This window comes from Schistocerca serialis, chromosome 2 (assembly GCF_023864345.2).
Source record: "Schistocerca serialis cubense isolate TAMUIC-IGC-003099 chromosome 2, iqSchSeri2.2, whole genome shotgun sequence".
Taxonomy (NCBI): Eukaryota; Metazoa; Arthropoda; class Insecta; order Orthoptera; family Acrididae; genus Schistocerca; species Schistocerca serialis.
Genome location: NC_064639.1, coordinates 844,858,964 through 844,886,934, shown reverse-complemented (window position 1 = coordinate 844,886,934; position 27,971 = coordinate 844,858,964). Strand labels below are relative to the sequence as shown.

Below are 27,971 nucleotides of genomic sequence, written 5' to 3'. Positions count from 1 at the left end.
AACAATACATTAAAGGCTGCTTCGAAGTTAAAGACACAACTTTGACTTTCTGAGTCACAAAAATGCTTTCGACGACTGATTACTGCTATATGACGTTTCGAAGTGAAGAAATCAGTTTTTTCTAAAAATTTCCATTCGCTAATGAGTTACAGAATCATTTTCTGGACCAGCTTGACTTCAGGATGCAATGGCGTGATATGAGAACATCATCTGCTAACATCAGTTACAGAACAGCTTCAGAGACCTCCTCGAAAAATTTTGTGTTTTGACAACTATCTCACAGCACATTCATTAATGTCCTTTATCATGTCTAACAATTCTTTAAAAATAGAGGAAATCATGAATATAACATTAGGTCTTCAGGAACTTCTACAAAAGTTTCTAAGATTTACTTCTGTTACAGAAAGTATGAGCTAATTGGGATCACATGTATTGAACAACCTGCCTCATCAAATTAAATCTATTGTGAGTGACATAGTAGAGTTTAACAATGAATCAAAGGACTTTTTGACAAGCAGCTCCTTATGCATGTTCATAAATTGAGCCCTTTTACAACCTACCCAGTACATATAGGAGGTGTACGAAAAATGGAAACACATTACCATGCCTAATATGCAGTAGGAATACCGGTGGCATTCAAAACAGCTTCCAATCGTCTCGGAGAGGATAAATACAGCTCCTGTATGGTTTTAAAGGGAATCTTAGACCTTTCCTCTTACAAAATAGTGGCAAGTCGAAGTACTGATGATGAAGGTGGATAGCGATAACGCAACCTTCTCTCCAAACTAGACCACAAACACTTCAAATGGTTCAAATGGCTCTGAGCACTATGGGACTTAACATCTGAGGTCATCAGTCCCCTAGAACTTAGAACTACTTAAACCTAACTAACCTAAGGACATCACACACATCCATACCCGAGGCAGGATTCGAACCTGCGACCGTAGCGGTCGCGCGGGTCCAGACTGAAGCGCCTAGAACCGCTCGGCCACACTGGCCGGCCCACAAAGAGTCAGTAACGTTGGAGGGGAGGAGGGGAGATGCGTTAATTCATCATCGTGCTCACAGAACCTGACCCGGACGATGCGAGCTGTATGAACAGTGGCACTGTCGCCTTGGAGCACAGCGTCGCCATTGGGGAACAAACAAAGTGCTATGGAGTGGACCTGATGAGCCAGAGTGGTCAAATAGTCCCTGGCAGTAATGCGACCTAGCAGTGCAGCCATGGGCCTCACGGAATGCCGCAATATGGCTGCCGAAACCATAACCGAATTTCTGCCATGTCTCGTTCTTGGGACGCAAACCCATCCAGTAGTTGGGAACAGTGTGAAAGTAGACTCATCCGTCCAAATGACTTCTTTCGATATGCCATAGTCCAGTTTTTATGGCTTAGATACCACGTTTTCCCGTTATGGGTATTTGTATCACTGACGAGTGATTCTGGAATTCCAGTTGCCCTTCCATTCCCTGCTTATGATGCTCCCTTCTTGTTCTTTTGGTGGTGGCAGGGCTTGCTAGTTAGACTTCAGTTCTACAGTGATTTTTGCACCTGTCGTCCTCTTATTTTTCGTCAGAGTTCTGTTAAATGACCGTCTGTCTCGATCACTCGAAACACACTTTTTCCGCGTGGTGGTTTAGCGGATGTTGTTTTTCCACTTTCCTTGTATGCGGTATAAATCTTCGGTAGGTGGCTCTTGAAGCATAAAACACTTCAGCTACCATGGTTTCGGGAAGCCCCCACCATACGAGCACTAAGAATTTGCCCACATTCTAATTCACTTAGTTCCGACACAAAACTACACAAAAAACTGTTACGTCTATGAATGACACGTGCAACGTATTGAGGACACTGCACTGGTGCCGTTCGTGGTCAGATACAACAGCCCATCCTGCAAGCTTGACTAGCGTCTGCATTTATGTCCAAGCTTGCATTTGTTGCGGATGACATCGAAAAAGTACAAAGAAGAGCAGCTCGCTTTGTACACTCCTGGAAATGGAAAAAAGAACACATTGACACCGGTGTGTCAGACCCACCATACTTGCTCCGGACACTGCGAGAGGGCTGTACAAGCAATGATCACACGCACGGCACAGCGGACACACCAGGAACCGCGGTGTTGGCCGTCGAATGGCGCTAGCTGCGCAGCATTTGTGCACCGCCGCCGTCAGTGTCAGCCAGTTTGCCGTGGCATACGGAGCTCCATCGCAGTCTTTAACACTGGTAGCATGCCGCGACAGCGTGGACGTGAACCGTATGTGCAGTTGACGGACTTTGAGCGAGGGCGTATAGTGGGCATGCGGGAGGCCGGGTGGACGTACCGCCGAATTGCTCAACACGTGGGGCGTGAGGTCTCCACAGTACATCGATGTTGTCGCCAGTGGTCGGCGGAAGGTGCACGTGCCCGTCGACCTGGGACCGGACCGCAGCGACGCACGGATGCACGCCAAGACCGTAGGATCCTACGCAGTGCCGTAGGGGACCGCACCGCCACTTCCCAGCAAATTAGGGACACTGTTGCTCCTGGGGTATCGGCGAGGACCATTCGCAACCATCTCCATGAAGCTGGGCTACGGTCCCGCACACCGTTAGGCCGTCGTCCGCTCACGCCCCAACATCGTGCAGCCCGCCTCCAGTGGTGTCGCGACAGGCGTGAATGGAGGGACGAATGGAGACGTGTCGTCTTCAGCGATGAGAGTCGCTTCTGCCTTGGTGCCAATGATGGTCGTATGCGTGTTTGGCGCCGTGCAGGTGAGCGCCACAATCAGGACTGCATACGACCGAGGCACACAGGGCCAACACCCGGCATCATGGTGTGGGGAGCGATCTCCTACACTGGCCGTACACCACTGGTGATCGTCGAGAGGACACTGAATAGTGCACGGTACATCCAAACCGTCATCGAACCCATCGTTCTACCATTCCTAGACCGGCAAGGGAACTTGCTGTTCCAACAGGACAATGCACGTCCGCATGTATCCCGTGCCACCCAACGTGCTCTAGAAGGCGTAAGTCAACTACCCTGGCCAGCAAGATCTCCGGATCTGTCCCCCATTGAGCATGTTTGGTACTGGATGACGCGTCGTCTCACGCGGTCTGCACGTCCAGCACGAATGCTGGTCCAACTGAGACGCCAGGTGGAAATGGCATGGCAAGCCGTTCCACAGGACTACATCCAGCATCTCTACGATCGTCTCCATGGGAGAATAGCAGCCTGCATTGCTGGGAAAGGTGGATATACACTGTACTAGTGCCGACATTGTGCATGCTCTGTTGCCTGTGTCTATGTGCCTGTGGTTCTGTCAGTGTGATCATGTGATGTATCTGCCCCCAGGAATGTGTCAATAAAGTTTCCCCTTCCTGGGACAATGAATTCACGGTGTTCTTATTTCAATTTCCAGGAGTGTATTATCACGAAGTAGGGGAGATAGTGTGATTCTTGAGTTTCTCCCGGCGTATTTGATAATCAAAATATCCACGGGTGTACTGCCGGTCTACAGTGTCCAACGGGCACAATATTTCGGCGATCATACATGTCGCCATCATCAGGTGAACTGACAGACTGAGCTCCTGTGAACGTGCCGGCACGGAGATCCGTACGCTATGGCTGCTCAGAGGGAACTGGGTTCGGTCGCGGCGGCGAGCGGTTCTAGGCGCTTCAGTCTGGAACCGCGCGACCGCTACTGTCGCAGGTTCGAATCCTGCCTCGGGCATGAATGTGTGTGATGTCGTCAGGTTAGTTAGGTTTAAGTAGTTTTAAGTTCTAGGGGACTGAAGACCTCAGATGTAAAGCCCCATAGTGCTCAGAGCCATTCGAACCATTTTGAACCATGTAAATTTTATAATGTGGTAATTTTTAGACACACGTGAAATACAGCAAGATCCAAATAATTGTAAACGGCTAACCTTTAATGTAATAATGTATTATGCTGATTGATAACGCAATATTTGGAATTAACCAGCCACTACCCGACCTCTCAGAATCTCCTCCTTATAATTTCAATGGGGAGTTTAGGCAGCATACTGCATTTTAAAACGCCATTTCACTTTATAGGCTATACATTACGTATGAATAACCCGAAGAAAATAAAATCCTATGCCCATTGTTTCAGTGGGCACAGCTACATTCAGTCCAGTGAAGTTGAGAATTTATGCATCGAGGCGAAGTGCACGATATAGACTTGCAAACTTGATGGGCCATTGCCACTTGCAACGGAGGTACTGCATTATGTAAACTGGCTCGTTCCACACAATTCCGATACAAATAGTGCAAAAACCTTGGAACGTGAATTTAAACAAAACAGCAGCTTCATGGTTTACATGACTAATTATTTCCATATCTTTATGTTCAGTGATCATCATGTTTGATTTCTGTTTTCAGTGTACTTTGACGTGGACAGCGTGAGAGACCCAATCAGTATTACTATGAATTTGAGCAGAAGCGACCTGAGCCGAATATGGGAAATTAAGGTTTGTATGCCAAACTATGAAATACTGTAGAATGGTCCTCCTTTGTTGTTACTTGTAGTTCATAGCACTTTGTGATCTTTTCTTCTCAAAAATGATACACCATCAATTGTAGCTGATGGATTTTTAGTTACTTGGATACCTGATATGCAGAGGTTCTAATCATGTAATATTTTCATTCCAGCTTTGTGTCTCAACAACCTTTTCTTTAAGGGCACTAAAACATATAAATATTTTTCCGCTGCTTTACACTCACACTCAGTTTTTTTTACACCATTTCACTTTCAGCTGACATGACCCAGCCACGACAGTAGGCGCTGACGTAATGTATCATTTTTGCTTGTTCTGGGAATATGCGGGGTGGACATGAAACCTACAGTCAAATTATTCAAAGTTGCTCATGGATATTAGCTGAGTGGTTTGATATCGGGAACGTATTGTGTGCAACGGCCCGTTATCAGTTTAATGCTGTCGTGTTTGTAATATAATGTCTCTTGGACCGTGACATATTGTACACATGTGGATATTAATTACACATAAATCAAATACTCGTCACATTGCAGCTTTGTAGTACCTTGCGTACACAAATAGATAACCAAAATTTAAGAAAAAAGCAGGATGTCTAACGCAACGTCCCTCAAGTAAAATAAAAATTAAATGTAATATTTTTTTGTGATTCTGATGCGTTTTGGTAGCCATGACCGAAACCCACAACTATTTTCATTAGCCAAATACAGCTAAAACCTCTATCTTGAACTGTTGCAACTCAAAAATTTCTACTAAAACAAATTTATTTCTACAAAATAATTTACTGAGGTTAGTTTTGTGAACTTTCTTTAGGAAACCATATGAAGGATAATTTTGTGAGAGGCAATTTTTTCTATTGATGGAGTTATGGTGATCACTTATCATGAAGGACTTACCAAGAGGGTTCAGAACGAAGTAACTGCTTTATTGTTTCACTACTTGAAAAAAAAAATACGTGGAAAGATTCAGTTTTGATTTCAGATGGAAGCGCTAGCCAGAGAAAAGTGTTCCGTAACGCGCTTTCCTTACATGTACTCATTAAAAATCTGAAATGTTCGACCTGATAACTTATCTCTTTCCTGTGAGAAACCATTCTTTTTGAGCAACGATCTGGATTACGTCATAATTTAGAGTACGGATTAGAATACGGAGAAGAATCAAGTCATTGAAGTTCCATGTGACTACGATAGTTATTTCTTCTTGTTGACGACATTCAGCACCCTTCAACATTTTCAAGGTGTACTAGTCGTCGATATAATGAAAGAAGTTGTTGATCGGCACTTCAGACTTCTGGAAAGAAAACTGATGAACTAGTTCCACGAATGTATGAAATTGCGATATTCATTAGCTACTACATTTTCGTCTAGGACATTTACACAGCTCTTTGCATACTGTTGCGCACTGAAGCGTTTGAGAGAACACGTAAAAATTTAAAAAAAATCGACTTTTCAAAAATATTTTCATTTTGTAGCGCACATCTTTCTGAAGAGTGTGTTTTTTTTAAACATGTATGTTTGGGAAATGTAAGACATGTTATTAGCTCTTAAGTATGCCAAAGTGCACTGCCCACAGCATTATTTATCGCACGTCACTGTATTTCAAACGTATATGTTTTGTAATGGAAGCCATCAAGCCTATATTGAGGACATAGGAAATTAAAACGTCCTGTGATGCCTCTCCCGCTCCCAGTCGGCCAGTTAAATTAGTAAACGTTGCTTCATTACTAAAGAACACATGTTGGAAAAACGTAAGTTCGTCTCTTAGTTGCTGAATGGCAAGCCGATAAAATTCTGTACGATGTTAGAAATCACGGTCACCGAGTGCCTGATGTAGTGACAAATGATAGGGATGGAAATTCTGTTGATGCAGGATGCGAATGAGACTCGTCTGGATAATTAAATGCTTTAACCGATTTTCTTACCATTGCCTCTCTCATTTGAAGGGCAGTGATCTTCAAAAACAACCACTGTTGGCTGTTAATATGAATAGTAGGCTACCCATGACTGGTGTGGTTTCTAGATTTGATTACGTTTGTCGCTGTTAGATAAAACGAAATAGGCTCTTCAAATAATGCAGCTAATGTAACGCCAAAGAAACGAGATGCTTTTGGCAGAAATGATCATATTTATATACCTCATTTACATAAATAATACGACAAAACATAGTTCACGAAGTACCAATATCAAATGCCTGTTAGGCCTACTACAAACAAAAAATTTTATGATAGGAAATAGTTTCACATTTCATTCATATGCTCCAGTCTCTCAAGCATAAGATCGAAAAGTAGTAGTACGAAATATTTATATAAATTTGGAATCGTAATATTCTTTCGTATAATTTGTGTGATATCCCCGTTTCTTCTTCTTCGTCGTTCTAACAAGCAATCTTGTTATCACTAACTCTGTAACTATTCCTGTTGTTGTTGTTGTGGTCTTCAGTCCTGAGACTGGTTTGATGCAGCTCTCCATGCTACTCTATCCTGTGCAAGCTTTTTCATCTCCCAGTACCTACTGCAACCTACATCCTTCTGAATCTGCTTAGTGTATTCATCTCTTGGTCTCCCTCTACGATTTTTACCCTCCACGCTGCCCTCCAATGCTAAATTTGTGATCCCTTGATGCCTCAGGACATGTCCTACCAACCGATCCCTTCTTCTAGTCAAGTTGTGCCACAAACTTCTCTTCTCCCCAATCCTATTCAGTACCTCCTCATTAGTTACGTGATCTACCCACCTTATCTTCAGCATTCTTCTGTAGCACCACATTTCGAAAGCTTCTATTCTCTTGTTGTCCAAACTATTTATCGTCCATGTTTCACTTCCATACATGGCTACACTCCATACAAATACTTTCAGAAACGACTTCCTGACACTTAAATCTATACTCGATGTTAACAAATTTCTCTTCTTCAGAAACGATTTCCTTGCCATTGCCAGCCTACATTTTATATCCTCTCTACTTTGACCATCATCAGTTATTTTGCTCCCCAAGTAGCAAAACTCCTTTACTACTTTAAGTGTCTCATTTCCTAATCTAATTCCCTCAGCATCACCCGACTTAATTAGACTACATTCCATTATCCTTGTTTTGCTTTTGTTGATGTTCATCTTATATCCTCCTTTCAAGACACTGTCCATTCCATTCAACTGCTCTTCCAAGTCCTTTGCTGTCTCTGACAGAATTACAATGTCATCGGCGAACCTCAAACTTTTTATTTCTTCTCCATGAATTTTAATACCTACTCGGAATTTTTCTTTTGTTTCCTTTACTGCTTGCTCAATATACAGATTGAACAACATCGGGGAGAGGCTACAACCCTGTCTTACTCCCTTCCCAACCACTGCTTCTCTTTCATGTCCCTCGACTCTTATAACTGCCATCTGGTTTCTGTACAAATTGTAAATAGCCTTTCGCTCCCTGTATTTTACCCCTGCCACCTTTAGAATTTGAAAGAGAGTATTCCAGTCAACATTGTCAAAAGCTTTCTCTAAGTCTACAAATGCTAGAAACGTAGGTTTGCCTTTCCTTAATCTTTCTTCTAAGATAAGTCTTAAGGTCAGTATTGCCTCACGTGTTCCAGTGTTTCTACGGAATCCAAACTGGTCTTCCCCGAGGTTGGCTTCTACTAGTTTTTCCATTCGTCTGTAAAGAATTCGTGTTAGTATTTTGCAGCTGTGACTTATTAAACTGATAGTTTGGTAATGTTCACATCTGTCAACACCTGCTTTCTTTGGGATTGGAATTATTATATTCTTCTTGAAGTCTGAGGGTATTTCGCCTGTTTCATACATCTTGCTCACCAGATGGTAGAGTTTTGTCAGGACTGGCTCTCCCACGGCCGTCAGTAGTTCCAATGGAATATTGTCTACTCCGGGGGCCTTGTTTCTACTCAGGTCTTTCAGTGCTCTGTCAAACTCTTCACGCAGTATCGTATCTCCCATTTCATCTTCATCTACAACCTCTTCCATTTCCATAATATTGTCCTCAAGTACATCGCCCTTGTATAGACCCTCTATATACTCCTTCCACCTTTCTGCTTTCCCTTCTTTGCTTAGAACTGGGTTTCCATCTGAGCTCTTGATATTCATACAAGTCGTTCTCTTATCTCCAAAGGTCTCTTTAATTTTCCTGTAGGCGGTATCTATCTTACCCCTAGTGAGATAGGCCTCTACATCCTTACATTTGTCCTCTAGCCATCCCTGCTTAGCCATTTTGCACTTCCTGTCGATCTCATTTTTGAGACGTTTGTATTCCTTTTTTCCTGTTTCACTTACTGCATTTTTATATTTTCTCCTTTCATCAATTAAATTCAATATTTCTTCTGTTACCCAAGGATTTCTACTAGCCCTCGTCTTTTTACCTACTTGATCCTCTGCTGCCTTCACTACTTCATCCCTCAAAGCTACCCATTCTTCTTCTACTGTATTTATTTCCCCCATTCCTGTCAATTGCTCCCTTATGCTCACCCTGAATCTCTGTACAACCTCTGATTCTTTTAGTTTATCCAGGTCCCATCTCCTTAAATTCCCACCTTTTTGCAGTTTCTTCAGTTTTAATCTACAGGTCATAACCAATAGATTGTGGTCAGAGTCCACATCTGCCCCTGGAAATGTCTTACAATTTAAAACCTGGTTCCTAAATCTCTGTCTTACCATTATATAATCTATCTGATACCTTTTAGTATCTCCAGGGTTCTTCCATGTATACAACCTCCTTTCATGATTCTTAAACCAAGTGTTAGTTATGATTATGTTGTGCTCTGTGCAAAATTCTACCAGGCGGCTTCCTCTTTCATTTCTGTCCCCCAATCCATATTCACCTACTATGTTTCCTTCTCTCCCTTTTCCTACACTCGAATTCCAGTCACCCATGACTATTAAATTTTCGTCTCCCTTCACAATCTGAATAATTTCTTTTATTTCATCATACATTTCCTCAATTTCTTCGTCATCTGCAGAGCTAGTTGGCATATAAACTTGTACTACTGTAGTAGGTGTGGGCTTCGTATCTATCTTGGCCACAATAATGCGTTCACTATGCTGTTTGTAGTAGCTTACCCGCATTCCTATTTTCCTATTCATTATTAAACTTACTCCTGCATTACCCCTATTTGATTTTGTGTTTATAACCCTGTAGTCACCTGACCAGAAGTCTTGTTCCTCCTGCCACTGAACTTCACTAATTCCCACTATATCTAACTTCAACCTATCCATTTCCCTTTTTAAATTTTCTAACCTACCTGCCCGATTAAGGGATCTGACATTCCACGCTCCGATCCGTAGAACGCCAGTTTTCTTTCTCCTGATAATGACATCCTCTTGAGTAGTCCCCGCCCGGAGATCCGAATGGGGGACTATTTTACCTCCGGAATATTTTACCCAAGAGGACGCCATCATCATGTAATCATACAGTAAAGCTGCATGCCCTCGGGAAAAATTACGGCTGTAGTTTCCCCTTGCTTTCAGCCGTTCGCAGTACCAGCACAGCAAGGCCGTTTTGGTTATTGTTACAAGGCCAGATCAGTCAATCATCCAAACTGTTGCCCTTGCAACTACTGAAAAGGCTGCTGCCCCTCTTCAGGAACCACACGTTTGTCTGGCCTCTCAACAGATACCCCTCCGTTGTGGTTGCACCTACGGTACGGCTATCTGTATCGCTGAGGCACGCAAGCCTCCCCACCAACGGCAAGGTCCATGGTTCATTGGGGGGGTAACTATTCCTACCATTGTAAAAACTTATTCTCCGGAAAATTCACGAGCCCTGCCGGAATCACAGGTTCAGTTATCCCGCGCTTATTCGCTGGTTAGACGTTACTCCATGTTCGTAAAAGCGTTTTCGCGCTATTCCCAGAATAGACCGTAAAGCGGTCACTAATCGGGTACTGTACGGCGGGTAGTGTAGCGATCTGGCAAACATTATTTTCTGTCAAACTTTCATTTTCTTGGATGCAAGTAGAAGATAGTATGTAATCTTTCCTATCTGTTATTCATGTTATTTGTTTATTTCCACTCTGAAACCATGGATTTCGCTGATTATAACAACGCTGATCATTCGCATACCCAATGAACCACGTAAACAAACAGCGATTGGCATTCCCGGGTTTGGTTTTATTCAGCTAAGCTCGTATGGCTCAGTCCCTTGTGTCTGCGGGAAAGTTTTTTATATCTATTTGCGATCGTAATTCCCCTGGCAGAGACATCACCTACACTATGCATGCATTCAAAAACCAGCTTATGATTTGTTCAGAAATCAACTTAGAATATGTTCAAAAATGTTCAAAATCCATATGAATAATCGATAGTAGGCCAGCGTGTGCTGGATTCTAGGTGCTTTGTGACACAAGGCTTTTTTCAGCTGGATTCTAGGTCCTTTGTGACACAAGGCTTTTTTCAACAGTATGAATTTGGTGTTCCCTGAAATACCCCAACTTGCACCCCTCCCTTTCCCATCCTCAGATCCGGGCCTGATATCGATGCTCATGACCGTGCATTTTTTAAAGTTTTGGAAGCTATCATTGTCATTTGCATAATCTAATTTGTAACAAAACGGCGTATGTGATTTAGTGACTGTACAAGATAGCATCAAGAATCAAGAATTTTACTCACCATAGATCATTTTACAGTGATATTGGCTTCGTCATACAGGATGTACTAGTACATACAGAATAATAAAATACACAAGTGTCAGTACATTAGAGAATACATTTCAAGAATGGCAGTGTACCAAATTACACCAGGATAGCTTCTAAAAGTTAATGCAATAAGCTATACTATAATATAATATACTATTGTATTGTTTATTGTATACACTATGTAATTACACACAATTAACCATAGCACACAGTAATATGTTTAACTACAGACAACTTTGAAATGCTAATATCCTCCTCAGGCACCTCAAAGAATTCTTTAATGTCATAGAATGGATGATCTGACAGCCATCTGTACCACTTAATTTAAAAAAAATTATATCCATAGACTGAACATAAATTGGCATTTTGAGAGGGTTAACTTTGTGGGAATTTCCTGTTCTTGCTAATCTGTGGCGTGGTATGTCTAAATTACCCTTATCCATGGTGTTGTTGTCATGTATTTCCCCTCTGGCAATAAACTCTGAAATATTGTTTTTGATATAGATTCCAGACACATAGATGTATAAATTTATAATTGTGAGTTTTCTGAGTCTGGAAAAAAGAGGACGTCAGTGCTCCCTATGGCCTCTTTTACATATTATGCGCAAGACTTGTGTTACATCTAGTTTTACCTTAAAGGGAAGTAGCTCTATATATTATCTACATTTATTGTAAATTAACCTTGTCCTCGAGTTTGCTAACACCTATATTAATCTCGGAAAGTTGTGGGAAACTAATAAATTTTACCACAGGTTTTTCTGTTGCCTTAATAGAAATCTCACTTTGTGTATTTACTTCAGTTCATATTGGGAATTAGCAACTTTTTTGTTCAACAGATTAAAAGATAATCATTGATCTTAATTTAAAGTTATTTGTTCACTATCCCATAATACATTGCACTAGTTAAAATGCAGCGGCATTGTGAATGCCTTTCTTGAACATGGTATGAGCTAATAGACAAGGGGCTGGAAATTGCCCTGACTACTGTCAAATAATTGGCAGCTGCTGAAGGTTGTTGCATTGTAAGAGCTCCCAAGAGTCAAGTAACTGTGGTACTGGTACCATAAGTACATCAATTACTATCCACTCCTGTGGATCCCGTCTCCTCTGCAGAATGTATGGGATCTGTCATTACTCATCCGCTTGACTGTGGGTGGCATTTCAATGGTAGATCTAGGCGTCCTGTACTGGGTGGATGGGAACTGTGGAGGACTCAGGGTGTTGCACCAATCCCCCTAACTTTGAGGTGCTGTCTTTCACAGAAACTGAAACTGAGCCAATAGGACTCACTTCACCTGTTTTGGGGGAATCTGTTTCGTCCGGTGTCAAGAGGAGGCAAACGCAAAAGGGTAGGGATCTGTTAATTGTCATCAATTCAACCATATGGTGAAAAATGGTACCCCTTAGGGAAATGGCAGCAAGAGACAGGAAAGGTCACCAGGTGCATTCAGTGTGTATGACTGGAGACCCTCACTCAACATGTTGAAGAGGCTACTTTGGCAAACATTGAGGGAACAGGATGCAACCAAATGCAGATTGTGAAACACGTTGGAACAAATGATGCTATGTCATTGGGCCCCATAGGTCATACTTGGGTCATTCCACTGACTGGCAGAGAAGGTTGAGAAGAATAACCTGGCACATAGAGTTTCAATGAAGCTCACAATTATCAGCATTATCCCCAGAATAATTGTGGCTCTATGGTTGTGAGTTGAGTGGAAGGACTGAACCAGAGACTTTGAAGGTTCTATGGCAAGCTAGGCTGTGACTTCCTGAATTTGTGCCATAGGTATGAGAACTGTAGGGTCCCCTAAGTGGGTCAGGTGTGCACTACACACCACAAGCTGCTACTCACATAGCTGACCGTGTGTGGGATCCATGTACGGGTGTTTTTAGATTAGGCAACTCACCATCCAATCCAGATAATGACAGCTGAAGGAAATCCAGAAGAAGATCAAAAGAAATGCCTCCAACAGGTGAGAGTATTAAAATCCTAATGGTCAACTGCCGATGCATTTGCAAGGAAATAGCAGAGTTTGAAGCACTCCTGAAAAGCAGTGTCCACAGCTCGTGTCGTGCGGTAGCGTTCTCACTTCCCATGCCCAGGTTCCCGGGTTCGATTCCCGGCGGGGTCAGGGATTTTCTCTGCCTCGTGATGACTGGGTGTTGTGTGATGTCCTTAGGTTAGTTAGGTTTAAGTAGTTCTAAGTTCTAGGGGACTGATGACCATAGATGTTAAGTCCCATAGTGCTCAGAGCCATTTGAACCATTTGAAAAGCAGTGAAGCTCGCATAATACTGGGCTCAGAAAGCTGGTTGAAACCTGAAATTGATAGTAGTGAGAATTTTTGAGGAAATTTAATTGTATAACAAAAAGCTAGGCAAATGGGAAGTAGAGGTAGTGTATTTGCCACAGCAGACAAGAAACTCAAATCCATCCACAGAGATAGAAATTGAAGCTGTGTGTGAGATTGTTTGGACAAGACTCAGTGTGAGAGGCAGTTATAGGATGATAATTGGACTCATCTCCTGATGTAACTAAAAACTTTAGAGAATACTTCAGGTAATTTGGTAACAGACCAATTTCAGAATCAAAATTCAAAGTCAAACTTTATTTTATAAAATTAAAATAGCTCGGCATTACACATCAAATTTGGCATTTCATGATGTCTGCTATGAATTTATTAACAGAATTTTGTAAGGTGCATAAATTAAGATTTTAAATTATATTTTGTCCTTCATATTTATCAACATGAACTCGAAGTTAGGCCCACCTATTTCATAATATGGTCCACCCGTGTGACGCGTGCTAGAGTCACAATTGGTGCAAAGACTGGCAACTTGCTTTAAATGTTAAAAATGTAAAATTGTGCACTTCACAAAATGGAAAAATGTAGTATCCTATGACTAATGTCAATTAGTAACTGCTGGAATCGACCAACTCACACAAAAACCTGGTTGTAACACTTTGTGGGGATATGAAGTGAAATGATGACACAGGCTCAGTTATGGATAAAGTAGTTGGCAGACTTCAGTTTATTTGTAGAAAGCCGGGGAAGTGCAGTCATTCTACATAGGGTCTTGCTCACAGATCATTCACATGACCAGTTGTAGAACATTTCTCAAATGGGTTGGTCCCATATCAGATTGGATTAACAGGGGATACTGAACATATACAGAGAAGGAAAGCATGAATGGTCACAGTTTTGTATGATCCATGGTAGAGTGTTATCAAGGTGCTGAAGAAACTGAGCTGGTGGATTCTTGAAGATATGAGTAAACTAATCTGAGAAAGTCTTCTAACAAAGTTTAAAGAACTGGCTTTAAATGGCGACTTTAGGAATATACTGTAATTCTCTACATATCACTCACACAACAGCGATTGTGAGGACAAGATGAGAATAATTGCAGCATGCACAGAGGCATTGAAACAATCATTCTCTCCGTGCTCCATATGTGAACGGAATGGGAAGAAACCATAGTAATTGATATATAGTAATTGGCAAAGTGGGATGTACCCACTGCCATGCACTTCATGATGATTTTGCAGATTATAGATGTAAATGTAGATTCAATAACACATGTAAAATTGTTGGAGCTATATGGAAAGCTATAGAGCAGCATTATTGACATCATATCATTGTTTATTTCAACATCCATTGCTTGTAACTTATGCACAGCATCGAGGAATTTAGTAAAATGTGTCAGGTTATTACTAGATTGCATTTTTGGAAGTGTGAGGCTTTTGCACACTATTGCTTTGTGAGCATGTCTTTTTGTATGCGTAGGAAGATTCGAGTTTAAGCCATACCAGACATGACGTAGTGCAGTTCTGTACTTTCTTCAGGTCAGTGGGATTGATGGATTAAATCAAGCCTGCTTTTCCTTTTCTGTCTGCTCTTAGCTAAGCTTTCTATATAGCTTGTGCAACTGCGAGCAGCTCATATATATATCCCCATCTGTTGTTTTTGGTGAGTAGTGCTTCAATTTGTATTTTCCATGTGTTGTAGTTATCAAATGAGAGCATTTCTACTCCATCTCTATGTATCAGTCATATGCTCTATATGCGTCATGTTAATCCTTTGAGGCACAGAGCATAAAATCACTGCATTTGATTAAAGTAAATCAATTACCCAATAAGGAAATGAAAATAGCAAGTTACTAATTTTTTTACATTTGCATAGAAGTTAGGAGGTGGCTTCATTTGAAGCCACTGCAGCAAATCTTAGCAGGATCCACAATATATAAAACATGCACAACATACCCTACATACACTCAAATATGCAGCTAATTATGGAAAGGAATGAAATGTTTCCTGTTAGATGACAAGCATAGGCCTACATCACATGTTTTACAACTTCATCTGGATCTATAAGGGGTCTTTTTCATACTATAGTATGCACAATGTTTTGGAGGCCCATAGTATGGTGCGCATTTTCATTCCACCTTTATCTTTTTCCATGGGGACCTATGGCTGAATCTCTAAGGGAATTGTGTACTACATAATGGATCTGATAAATCTCTCAATTTTATAATACCTACTAAATCAGTTACGACATTCCTTCTGAATTCATTGAGTCATAAACTCCTACTAGTGTTGCACAGTGTGTACAAAATAAATGAATTCACAACAGATACATCAACAAAATACCAAAACAATCTTATCCAGGATCTTTTTGCTTTGCTGTCAATTGTCTAGAATGATCATCACATCAACTTTGTCAATGCATCCCATATTCACATAATATGCCTTAGCAATGTTAGGACATCAGCTATGTCAACACATCCCAAATTCACACAATATGCCTTAGTAATGTTAGGACAAGCAATTTGCTTTATGCTACCATCAGCACCCTTTCTGCTTACAACAGAAATGTCACCTAGAGAAATGATGGTAGATAAAACCATTACAGTTCCTTTTTCCTTCCATTTTATACAGGTTGCTCCATCATTCCTCACTAATCAATCAGAGTCCCCTTTACTGAGCTCTTTCTCATGCTCCGGTTGTGGCAAACCTTGCGATCATGCTTGACAATACCACAACTTGGCATCTCATGTTGTGTTAGCTTTTCTACTTATGACAAACTTGTGATGTAGTTATCAAAAAGTGTATGGTAACAATTCACTTCCAGACCCTCACATAAATCAAATATAACTCTTTGTCCTAAATTAACCTCAGCTGAATCTTTCTTTCCCAGTGTACACTTGAAACCCGTAAACAATTTCTAATTTATCAGCTCAAAGCCATACCTTATATCCTCTTTTGAGGGGTTTCTTGGAAATGTACTGCTTATTAAATAATTCTATCTTTGAATTTCACCGTGCTTAATTATTGGTCAATATGTCAAGCAATGGTCTTATAAAGCTTATTGTAATTAGGAGAATCCCATCTTGGCATCATTGAAATGAATATGTGATAGTAGTCAAACACATCTATTTAGGGTCATGAGTGAACTTACATAATTATGCCTTAGCACTTCATGACAAGATCAACAGTCATAGTAACTATGAGGTTGTTTTAATTCCACGAAAGAATTTATTGGTTGAAAAACTAACATTTCGTCTTTGGTTAGAGGTTAAGTGGTTTCACTTTTTGAGTGGTGTATGAGTTTGTTTGAAACACTAAATCTTCAATCAAATTATCACAGAAAATCACTGAAAAGAAACTATGTGGTGCCATGTGTTACCTTCATCTTTCAATTTGCACTTTACAACAAGACACTTTATACCACCACTAAAAATTTGACTCCATGTGTTAGTGGCAAGAGAAGATAAAGGCACATCATAATCACTACTAAAACTATCATCATCATTGTCATCATAATCACTTTCACTCTCAGAAATTATTAGGACTCCCAGGAGTTTAAATGGGACGCTTCTTAATGCCACTTTCTTCGTGGCCCCAAATGATGCCACAGTAGTTTTGCACATATTGTGCTAACTACATATTTTGTTTCGTATATTAACATAGTACACATCATATCTACGACATTTAAAAAAAAAAAAATTATATATGCAGGATAGAAGTGGGTGACGTCGTACTAATATATATATATATATATATATATATATATATATATATATATATATATATATATATATATATATATATATATATAATAGAGGGAAACATTCCACGTGGGAAAAATATATCTAAATATCATGTCTTGTGTCTGTGTATGTGCGGGTGGATATGTGTGTGTGTGCGAGTGTATACCTGTCCTTTTTTCCCCCTAAGGTAAGTCTTTCCACTCCCGGGATTGGAATGACTCTTTACCCTCTCCCTTAAAACCCACATCCTTTCGTCTTTCCCTCTCCTTCCCTCTTACCTGACGAAGCAACCGTTGGTTGCGAAAGCTTGAATTTTGTGTGTATGTTTGTGTTTGTTTGTGTGTCTATCGACCTGCCAGCACTTTCGTGTGTGTGTGTCTATATATATATATATGGTTATAATAGAGGGAAACATTCCACGTAGGAAAAATATATCTAAAAACAAAGATGATGTGACTTACCAAATGAAAGTGCTGGCAGGTCGACAGACACACAAACTAACACAAACATACGCACAAAATTCAAGCTTTCACAACAAACTGTTGCCTAATCAGGAAAGAGGGAAGGAGGGGAAAGACGCAAGGATGTGGGTTTTAAGGGAGAGGGTAAGGAGTCATTCCAATCCGGGGAGCGGAAAGACTTACCTTAGGGGGAAAAAACGTGTGTGTGTGCGAGTGTATACCCATCCTTTTTCCCCCTAAGGTAAGTCTTTCCGCTCCTGGGATTGGAATGACTCCTTACCCTCTCCCTTAAAACCCACATCCTTTCGTCTTTCCCCTCCTTCCCTCTTTCCTGATGAGGCAACAGTTTGTTGCGAAAGCTTGAATTTTGTGTGTATGTTTGTGATATATATATATATATATATATATATATATATATATTCCTTGTATATGCACAAGAAATGTTTTGCATGAGTGAATTGAACAGCAGGCAACACAATGTAAGTAAATACCAGCATTAGAAACTGTCTTATACCAAAGAAGCAGACTCTGGTCCTATTTACAAAAATTCCTGCAATGACAGCACTATGTAGGTTTGAGAAGCCACAATGTCACTTGGCTGAAAAAGAAGAGGCTAGGTGGACTGAAACAGAGCCACTATGCCTCAGAGGGTTAAGTGACTTACCAGTTTCCAAACTTTTAAGCTTATGGATGTAAATTTTCATCTAATTGAGAAATGTTTTTGCTGATCACTTTACCTGGGCCCATAACCTATTGGGAAGTGGTCTGACCATACAGGCATGACCTATAAGCACATAAAAACCTCATTCACAACTCAATATTCAGAGAATAACACAAAACTACTAACAGTTGATTTGGAAACATACACATAGCAACATCTATAGAAACCATATGTATTGCATACCGGTAACATTTAAATTTCAACAGAATAGGTTAGACTGTTGAGAGTGAGAAAAAATTGCTTCCAATTGAGTGGGAACGATACAAGATATTGGGAATGATGACTAGAAAGTGACAAGAGACTATTATCACGTTAAAAAAAATGAAAATAAAGATATCCTCTTATCTCTCTCTTGACATGAAGCAACTTTTCTTTCCTTGCAGGTTCTTGCATATTATTTTTGTGTTCCCCAACCTCAGTTTCATGGATAAGTTTGTACTTAAAACTAAGATTCAAGTCTATTTTAAATATTTCAGCCTTGTTCCAGCTGATCACTATTCTCTTCAGATACTAATAGTTTTCAGTTTCCTTTTGAAAAAGACATTAAAATTATATGTTGTGCTGCAAAGAACTAAAATGAATTGTTAAATAATTTTGCCATTGAACTGAGATAGTAAGAGAAAAACTAAGTCACAGAAAAGTAGTGTATTTTTGTACTATTTGTAATACTATTTGTGAGTTTCTTATAATACATATAAATATAACAGCAAATTATTAAACAATTCTATGAAATGCAACTTCCATTGAAAGAAAAGCAGTAGAAGTGATAGTAAATGAATTATTTGATAGTGCAGGTGTCCCAGATTGTTTTCAACCAGAGGGCTCCAGCTGGATGTTTGCAGTACCACCAGGGAGAAACTGGTAAGATTTCATCACAAGCATCTACATAATTGCATATTTTTAACTATTTTCCACAAGTTAAGTCATAGAGAAATGTGTGTTACTAAATTCTCTACAGTTCTGCTGGACCCAGTATTCAGAATTTGTCAAATGGTAGTGTAGTGTCAAAGCTTCTTGTTGTAGACTAATTCCGTTACAGGTTACAGTGGATGAATGATTATATTACTATTTAGATCAGTTTCTTGCCTTTGTACAGAGTCAGTGTAGTGGAACAGAGAACTGAGTCACAGCTGTAATTTCAGACTATTGTTTCCAGTTTAAAGGCATGGAATCTATATTGCAACTTACAGTTCAACTGACTGCCATGCAAATTTGATCAAATCAAATGTTGTCATTACGTTTTCTAACACATTATTTCTAACACTATGAGATACAATAAATCAACAATAACTGACATTTCATGGTACTCTGTCTATAATGTCTGCTGTGAGTATCCATTAACCATATTGATTTCACCGTTCTACATAAACCAGGAAAATTCTTTTTTAAAAAAATGAATAGCATCTCACAGTGAGTGTGGCAACATTCATTTTTCAAAATTTCTTTTTTTTGTGAATATCTGTAATACAAGGTGAGAGTGAAGTGGAAAAAGGTGTGAAGAACAATATGCAAAAATACAACCCTCAAACCACACACAGGATGCATAACATGTTGCGAAATATAGCTATAGAGCATGTTCTACTTCATTCTTAGGAAAAGTGTTAAAAACAGTGGCCTTTTGACAAAGGAGGATATTTTTTGACTACTTTGGAGACAGCATGCTGCCAGGTCATAAAATGCATAAAAGCAGGCCAACCTTTACAGTATAATATTTAGAATTAATCCAGTTTAAGTGCGAAATCACATCAAAGTGAGATAAATGTTATAGATTTTAGGCCTAAAACAGAAAACTTACTGAAAGTTTGAATAATAATTTATAGAATTAAAATGAGACCACTGATGATGATTAGAGGTGGAGACATTAAATACCATATTTAATTTGCAAATGTGGTAAACAGTAACAAGGCTTCTAATTTAAAGAAATGTCAGCCAATTATTGCACAAGTAATGTGTGGTTGTCCCTAGTAATACTGCACATATGGACACTTCAGAGGTGGTAAATTCCATTTTTCCTAAAATTGTTTATGCTCCAAAGAGACTCATAAACATGCTCTATGTTACTTAGGATGTGAAATTGACCTGACCACTTTGTATAATGATTTGTTTGCTGAAAGGTATTCATCAACATGTGAAGTTCCAAGCACTGTGTCATTGATATTTTGTAGGAACAATTCATCACTCATTGGACCAGCATAAAGAGGATTTCATCTCTTACGCAAGCTGATTAAGAGAAATGGGAAATTGAAAAAATTAAATATTTTTATGAAAAAAATGTGTTAAGTAAATTTATTTGTGTCATATTACAGTCAAGAAGTCCACCTGCTTAGCTGAGTGGTAACGTGCTTGCCTCCCATGCAGTGGGCCTGCGTTTGAGTCCTGGATGGGTTGGAGATTTTCTCCACTTGTGGACTGGTTGTTGTGGTGTTATAATCATCATTTCATTCTCATCACTGTCACACAAGTCACCCAGTATGGCGTCAACTGAAATAAGACTTGCACTGGGTAGCCGAACTTCCCTGGATGGGGCCTCCTGGCTAACAATGCCACATGATCATTTCATTTCACAGTCAAAAACATGCAATTTAAGACTATATTAAATGAATTTATTTCTTGAAGATGACATCTTGCAGGTGAGGCTTTTGTGAAAACATTCGAGCAGTCTCTTGGATAAATTGTACATTTCAACAGGAATTTTGGCAATTGCTTCTTGGATCTTAGCTCTCAATTCTTCTGTTATAGCAGGTTAATTATGATACAGTTTGCCTTTAAGGTGACCTCAAAAGAAAAAATTTCATGCTGATAGATCTGGAGATCCAGGAGGCCATGGAATGACACTGTGGTGCTGATAAGGTCGACACCAGCATCGATATGCATTCATCTTTGGACCCTAAGCTATGGTGTAACAAACCCGAACTTCCCCCTCACTGGGTCATGTCGGGGTCACCAGTGAGGGGGAAGTTCGGGTTGGTTACACCAAACAACACCCATTTTGCAGTAGTTCATTTACTCATCTAAACACATGCAAGGCTCACAAAGAACTGAACATGGCGGAACAGCCCAAAGACAATGCTCAGAGTCTAAAGACGATGCTCAGAATCCAAAGACGAACACATCTCGATGCTGGTGTCGACCTCATCAGCGCCACAACACAATCTCTTGAAATAATATGGTTTCCAAATAACTGGCTTACAACATCCATCAGTATTTATGCTGTGTGACATTGATCCGACTTGCTGAAACCAGCCATTGTCAGTAATATGTGGAAATACCTGTAGATTTTGAGCATGACAATCTAGTGATCCAATGTGACTGTATTCGCAAGACCACTTTCATCCTAACAAAAAAATAAAAAAGAAGGTCCTATTTATGTCAGATGGTGTCACAGCACCTCATACGATAAATTCATTGTTGTGCAGTGGTTGTTGGTGCAGTGAGGAGGATACTTTTGTGCCTAGTAATGGAAATGTTGTTTTTTAACAAATCCTCAGATAAAGATTGGTTTCATCTGACATCCACATGTTGTTAACAAACTCATTTTCATTGTTTATCTTTTCAACCATTAGTTCTCAGAATTATCATTGTAGTAGGTGGATCATTGCATTTCAGTTCCTGGACAACTGTCAACTTGAATGGATGGTAATGAAAGTCCTGTACCAATATTCTTCAAACACTTGAACTATACAACTGTAAAGATGATGCCTTTTGATGAAGTGAACAGTGTGGACTTCTTATGACAGTGTCTCAGATGGCTTTGATATTGTCTGTGGTGTTTCTTTTTTTGTTGTTGAACATGTATTCTCAAAGTTATGTATCCACAAGTTTATAGTTTATTCCATGTGCTGATGGAACATGATTAGGTGATTAGGGCTTCTTAAATTGTAATGATGGCAAATTCTCTACATGCAGCCTCCACATCGTAACTGGTTTTTGGGGTGGAAAAAAAAAAAAAAAAACTGGTGGCAAATGTATCTTGTGCAGCACCCCAAAAGTCTATGTCAACTAAATGGCTGGTTTCTATATATTACTCAGCATTAAGGGCAGAAACTGGTTAATCTACTAAAAACATACAGTAGGGATATATGTGTAGAAGATATCACCAGGTACGGCAGCAAAAGTGAAAATACTATTGGCCGAAAATTCATTGACAAAACAAAATGTGGCTTTAAATCTGAGGTATTGGATACAGGTTTCTCTGACCATCACGCAATTAAATTGACTTTAAGGAAATCTCATGAGAAAAGTGACAACAGGAGGTATATTGAGAGAAGATTAATTAATGATAACAGCATTAGGGTCTTTCATCTCATGTTAAAAATATAAATTGGAACATGGAAACCAAGAGTTCTGTAGATATAAAATTCATCAAGTTCTTGTCAAATTATAAATACTGCTATGACATTTCATTGGCTCTGAAGAGAATGAAAATAAACAAAAAATCAAATTCATGGATAACAAGTGAAATCAGAGTCATCAGAAAGTCTTAATATGCTGTATAAGTGTGCAAAGAAAAGTACTACCTCGAAACCATATATACAGTTTTATAGGAAAAAGCACAGGGAAGCTATAGTTGCTGCAGAAAAGAAGCACAATGAATCATATATCAGAAAGGGTAACAACAAAATGAAATCAGTGTGGAAAGTTTATTAATAATCATATAGGCAAACGCTAATATATTTAATGATCATTATATTAATGTAGCCCAAAACATAATCACAACTAAATATAATCACAGTCAAAGGTAATAACTCCAATAAATGAAAGGACAATGTACCTGTATCCCATAACATCCAAAGAAGTACAAATGACTATTAGTAAACTAAAGAGTAAAATGACCGGCGGATTTGATGGTATCCCTGACAAAATTATTATATAGGGCTATTACATATGATTGAAGCGATTTCATAAATTCACTGTAGCTCCATTCATTGACATATGGTCACGACACACTACAGATACATAGAAAAACTCATAAAGTTTTGTTCGGCTGAAGCCGCACTTCAGGTTTCTGCCACCAGAGCGCTCGAGAGTGCAGTGAGACAAAATGGCGACAGGAGCTGAGAAAGCGTATGTCGTGCTTGAAATGTACTCACATCAGTCAGTCATAACAGTGGAACGACACTTCAGGACGAAGTTCAACAAAGATCCACCAACTGCTAACTCCGTTCAGCGATGGTATGCACAGTTTAAAGCTTCTGGATGCCTCTGTAAGGGAAAACCGATGGATCGGTCATGGTGGAGATCATGATCAGCAATTCATGTCATGGCCTCCATGCTCTCCCGACTTAACCCCATGCAATTTCTTTCTGTGGGGTTATGTGAAAGATTCAGTGTTTAAACCTCCTCTACCAAGAAACGTGCCAGAACTGCGAGCTCGCATCAACGATGCTTTCGAACTCATTGATGGGGACATGCGCCGAGTGTGGGAGGAACTTGATTATCGGCTTGATGTCTGCCGAATCACTAAAGGGGCACATATCGAACATTTGTGAATGCCTAAAAAAACTTTTTGAATTTTTGTATGTGTGTGCAAAGCATTGTGAAAATATCTCAAATAATAAAGTTATTGTAGAGCTGTGAAATCTCTTCAATCATTTGTAATAACCCTGTATATAGTAATGATAATTTTGTCTCTCAACTTGTGGACATAGTCAATGACTCCTTTGAAACTGGTGTGTTTCCAAGTAAACTTAAGCAGTCAACAGTAACACCAGTTTATAAAAGTGGTAACAAGTTTGACATTAAAAATTTCAGACCACTATCATTATTATCTGTGTTTTTGAAAATAATTGAAAGAGAAATGTATGACAGATTGCTAGATGCAAATCTACACAAACAGCCCTCTTCAATTTCCTAAATATTGTTTAGAAAGTTATTAAGGACAAGGAACTGATCTGTGGGTTGTTTTTTGACCATTCTAAAGCGTTTTCTCTCATAAATCATAATCTTTTACTGTTAAAACTATATAATTATGGTGTCTGTGGTATTTCCTATTAGTGGTTCAAGTAATATTTAACTGATAGGAAACAAAGAACGCAAATTTCTCAGGATGGGAATGTGTACCATTCTGAACATAAAAGGGTTAATTGGGAGGTGCCCCAGGCCTCAGTATTGAGACCATTGTTATTATTGGTTTTTATTAATGATCTACCACAACAGTTTTCAACAGCAGATACTATATTACTTGCTGATGGTACCAGCTTCATTATAAAAGGAAAGAATAATTAGGAGGTGCAGCAAAATCTTGACAGAACAGCAGAAGTGGCAGAAAAATGGTTTAAAGATAACTGTCTAGTTGTCAATGAAAACAGAACTGTATGGATGAACTTCAACCATATAATGAACAAAAACAGAATCAATGTAAAATTCACATTATCAAATAGCCAAATTCAGCAAAAGTATCACACAAAATTTTTTGGATTATGGGTGGATGAGTATCTAAGATGGGAAAAACATTTAGAAATGCTTAGCAAAAAAATTAAGCAAGTACTATTACATATTAAGAATGCTTAAAGATTGCTGCAATACTGAAATAGGGTTAAGTATGTGTTATGCATACATGCATAGTCTACTGAGGTATGGTATAGTATTGTGGGGAAATACCTATTTGGCCAAACAGTCTTTTAAGCTTAAAAGAAAGCTGTAAGGTTAGTAAGTGATTTTGCTTACAGAGCATCATGTAGAGGTAACTTCAAGTAATTAAAAATCATGACCTAACCATTTATATTTATATTTGAAAGTACTGTTTCATTAAAAACCATCAAGTATCTGCTTCGATTTGTGAGATCCACAATCATCTAACAAGGAACAGGGATGATTATCATAGGGATGTTCACAGAAAATCAATATATCAGAAACAATGCTGTTTACAAACTAAAAATCCTTTACATTGCATTGCTAGATAACATCAAAAAAATGCCAAACATTAATACAAAAAAAGGGACTAAAACTCTACTAATAAACAACAACTTCTACACCATTAATGAATACCTGGAATTTTGCTCAAATCTGTAGGTCTTTCATAACTCTCTAAACAAAAATTTATAATTATCAAACCATTCCTACATAAAACTAAACTATGTATCTAATTATGCACCTAACTTTTGTGCCATATGTTACTATGTCTATTTAACTAAAGTATTGGTATTGAATAGTTTTAGTAAAATCAACCAAGGTACTTCACTAGCTTTTATTTTATCTGTATGTACAGATATAATTTTATAACCTAATTAAACAAAATAATGTTTTTGTTATAAAGATGTGTTGATACTATGGGAACAGGATACAAATAGTGGTATATGGAATAAACTGTCCTCACTAATATCTGCACATGCATATACTTTGACAATTATCATACACGTGCACACAGTACAAGGTATAAGAACAGACTGAATTAATATGGTGTCTCAGATGAGTGACCTTAGTCCCAAAGATTAATGTTGTCTATGGTCACTATGACCTATCGATGCCACAATACGAATGATAAGATTTTTGTACATAATACAGATATGTAATATTTTATACTGTTTTGTACTTTGACAAGTCCAATATCATGAATGTTATAATATGGGTGCTACATACATCGTCCAGGGCTACCAACACAAATTTAAAAATTTCCCTTTTTTTCTGACTCCTGTCTGTATACTTGTCAGTCACAAATTGATGTGGAATCTCATAGAGTTATGTTCATTTGCCTAAAGTTCCATTTTCTCAACATAGGCACTGTCCAGGAAATTTGACAGTAGGCATACATTACATGGAAGTCTGATGAATAACTGTACCTTACACAAAAGTCTGATGAATAACCAAAATCTGACTTCTCACTGAACTGAAACTTGTCTATTACTACTTTACAAGACAGACCTTGACTAGTCCATTTGACTGATCCATGACGAGAATGGTCAATATACATTCCAAGGAACTCACCCAAAATACTTCATTCTGTGATGAGCGATATACTGTATAAAACGATAAACCTCTACATAAGATTTTTTAAGGGACCATGAATTCTGAACACTGTATGGAGGAAGACACTATAAGGAGGAAGACCTCCAGTTGATAATTATAGAAGTCGAGTCAAATTTTACTGAGGACATACTACAGAAAACCAGTGAATGGTAAAAATTAAAAAAAGAATTAACTGCAAATAATTACTTTAATAATGAACTTGTAAAATACAACTTCAGTCAAACAGTTGCTAAAAACTGTGAACTGGCACAACTAGAACATCACATACTTAGGACTTTTTGTAGTAGTTAAGCAAACTTGTTTGCTTCAGGTTTCTTCTAGAATGTATAAGAACCATTTCTTGCTCCAAATGAGAAAGTTGTGCTATTGTTGTGTCCTCAAGTTTATGGGCCACCATGAACCTCCTGAATGTTTCAAATCCTTCAGCTGCCTTTGTATACAAGGTCTCAGGTTCATCTTCCAACTAACTATCACTTTTATTTTCACTTCCATTTTCCATTTTTAATTCAAATAAACGACTTCACAAAAAATGACTCATTCCTCTTCCATTTTCAAGTGTTATTCCATCTATTTTGTGTGTACAGATTTGCGCCAGGAATATCCCATGTGTATTGAGTAATTGGTCGATGTGAACCAATCTACAGTCCAAAAATGTACACTTGAGGTGCATCTCAGGTGTATCATGTAATAGGGGCATAAATAAACACATAAATTAAATAATAAATAAAATTATAATATTTTATAATAAGTATAAGTATAAGTGTATGTTTGTGTTTGTTTGTGTGTCTATCGACCTGCCAGCGCTTTCGTTTGGTAAGTCACATCATCTTTGTTTATATATATATATATATATATATATATATATATATATATATATATAGAGGGAAACATTCCACATGGGAAAAATTATATATAAAAACAAAGATGAGGTGACTTACCGAACGAAAGCACTGGCAGGTCGATAGACACACAAACAAACACAAACATACACACAAAATTCAAGCTTTCGCAACAAACTGTTGCCTCATCAGGAAAGAGAGAAGGAGAGGGAAAGACGAAAGGATGTGGGTTTTAAGGGAGAGGGTAAGGAGTCATTCCAATCCCGGGAGCGGAAAGACTTACCTTAGGGGGAAAAAAGGACAGGTATACACTCGCACACACACACACACACACACACACACACACACACACACACACACACACACACACACACACACACATATCCATCCACACATATACAGACACAAGCAGACATATATATATATATATATATATATATATATATATATATATATATATATATATATATATAATAAATACAATTAAACACACTGTACAGGTGTTCAGCATTTTCTTATGCGGGGAAAAGAAAAAGCAAAGTAGCACCAATGAGACAAGCGACAAGTATGATGTGGTCACATCTCTTGTGACTCAGACATTGACACTGATGTGTGACTCATGCTGAGCACAGACTTTCGGAGCCGTACAGATCTACAAAATGGAAAATGAAGCATCTACACCAGTGTCTTAAATGCTATGAATAGGGAAATAATTGGTTAGGGTTCCAGAAATATGAACATTACATTGAGGCGGTCATTATATAGAAGAAACATACTAGAGGAAACTTTAGCAATGTGCATATGGGCTTCTGG

General features: G+C 38.8%; 1 protein-coding gene across 1 annotated transcript in view; it reads left to right on the top strand.

Annotated features, from left to right (window-relative positions):
* Window positions 1-27,971, top strand: part of LOC126455828 (uncharacterized) — a 222,137-nt gene that overhangs the window by 156,071 nt on the left and 38,095 nt on the right. The window contains exons 6-7 of the mRNA XM_050091589.1: window positions 4,380-4,468; window positions 19,149-19,215. Coding sequence (XP_049947546.1) covers window positions 4,380-4,468; window positions 19,149-19,215 — 156 coding nt within the window. The remainder of the gene's footprint in view (window positions 1-4,379; window positions 4,469-19,148; window positions 19,216-27,971) is intronic.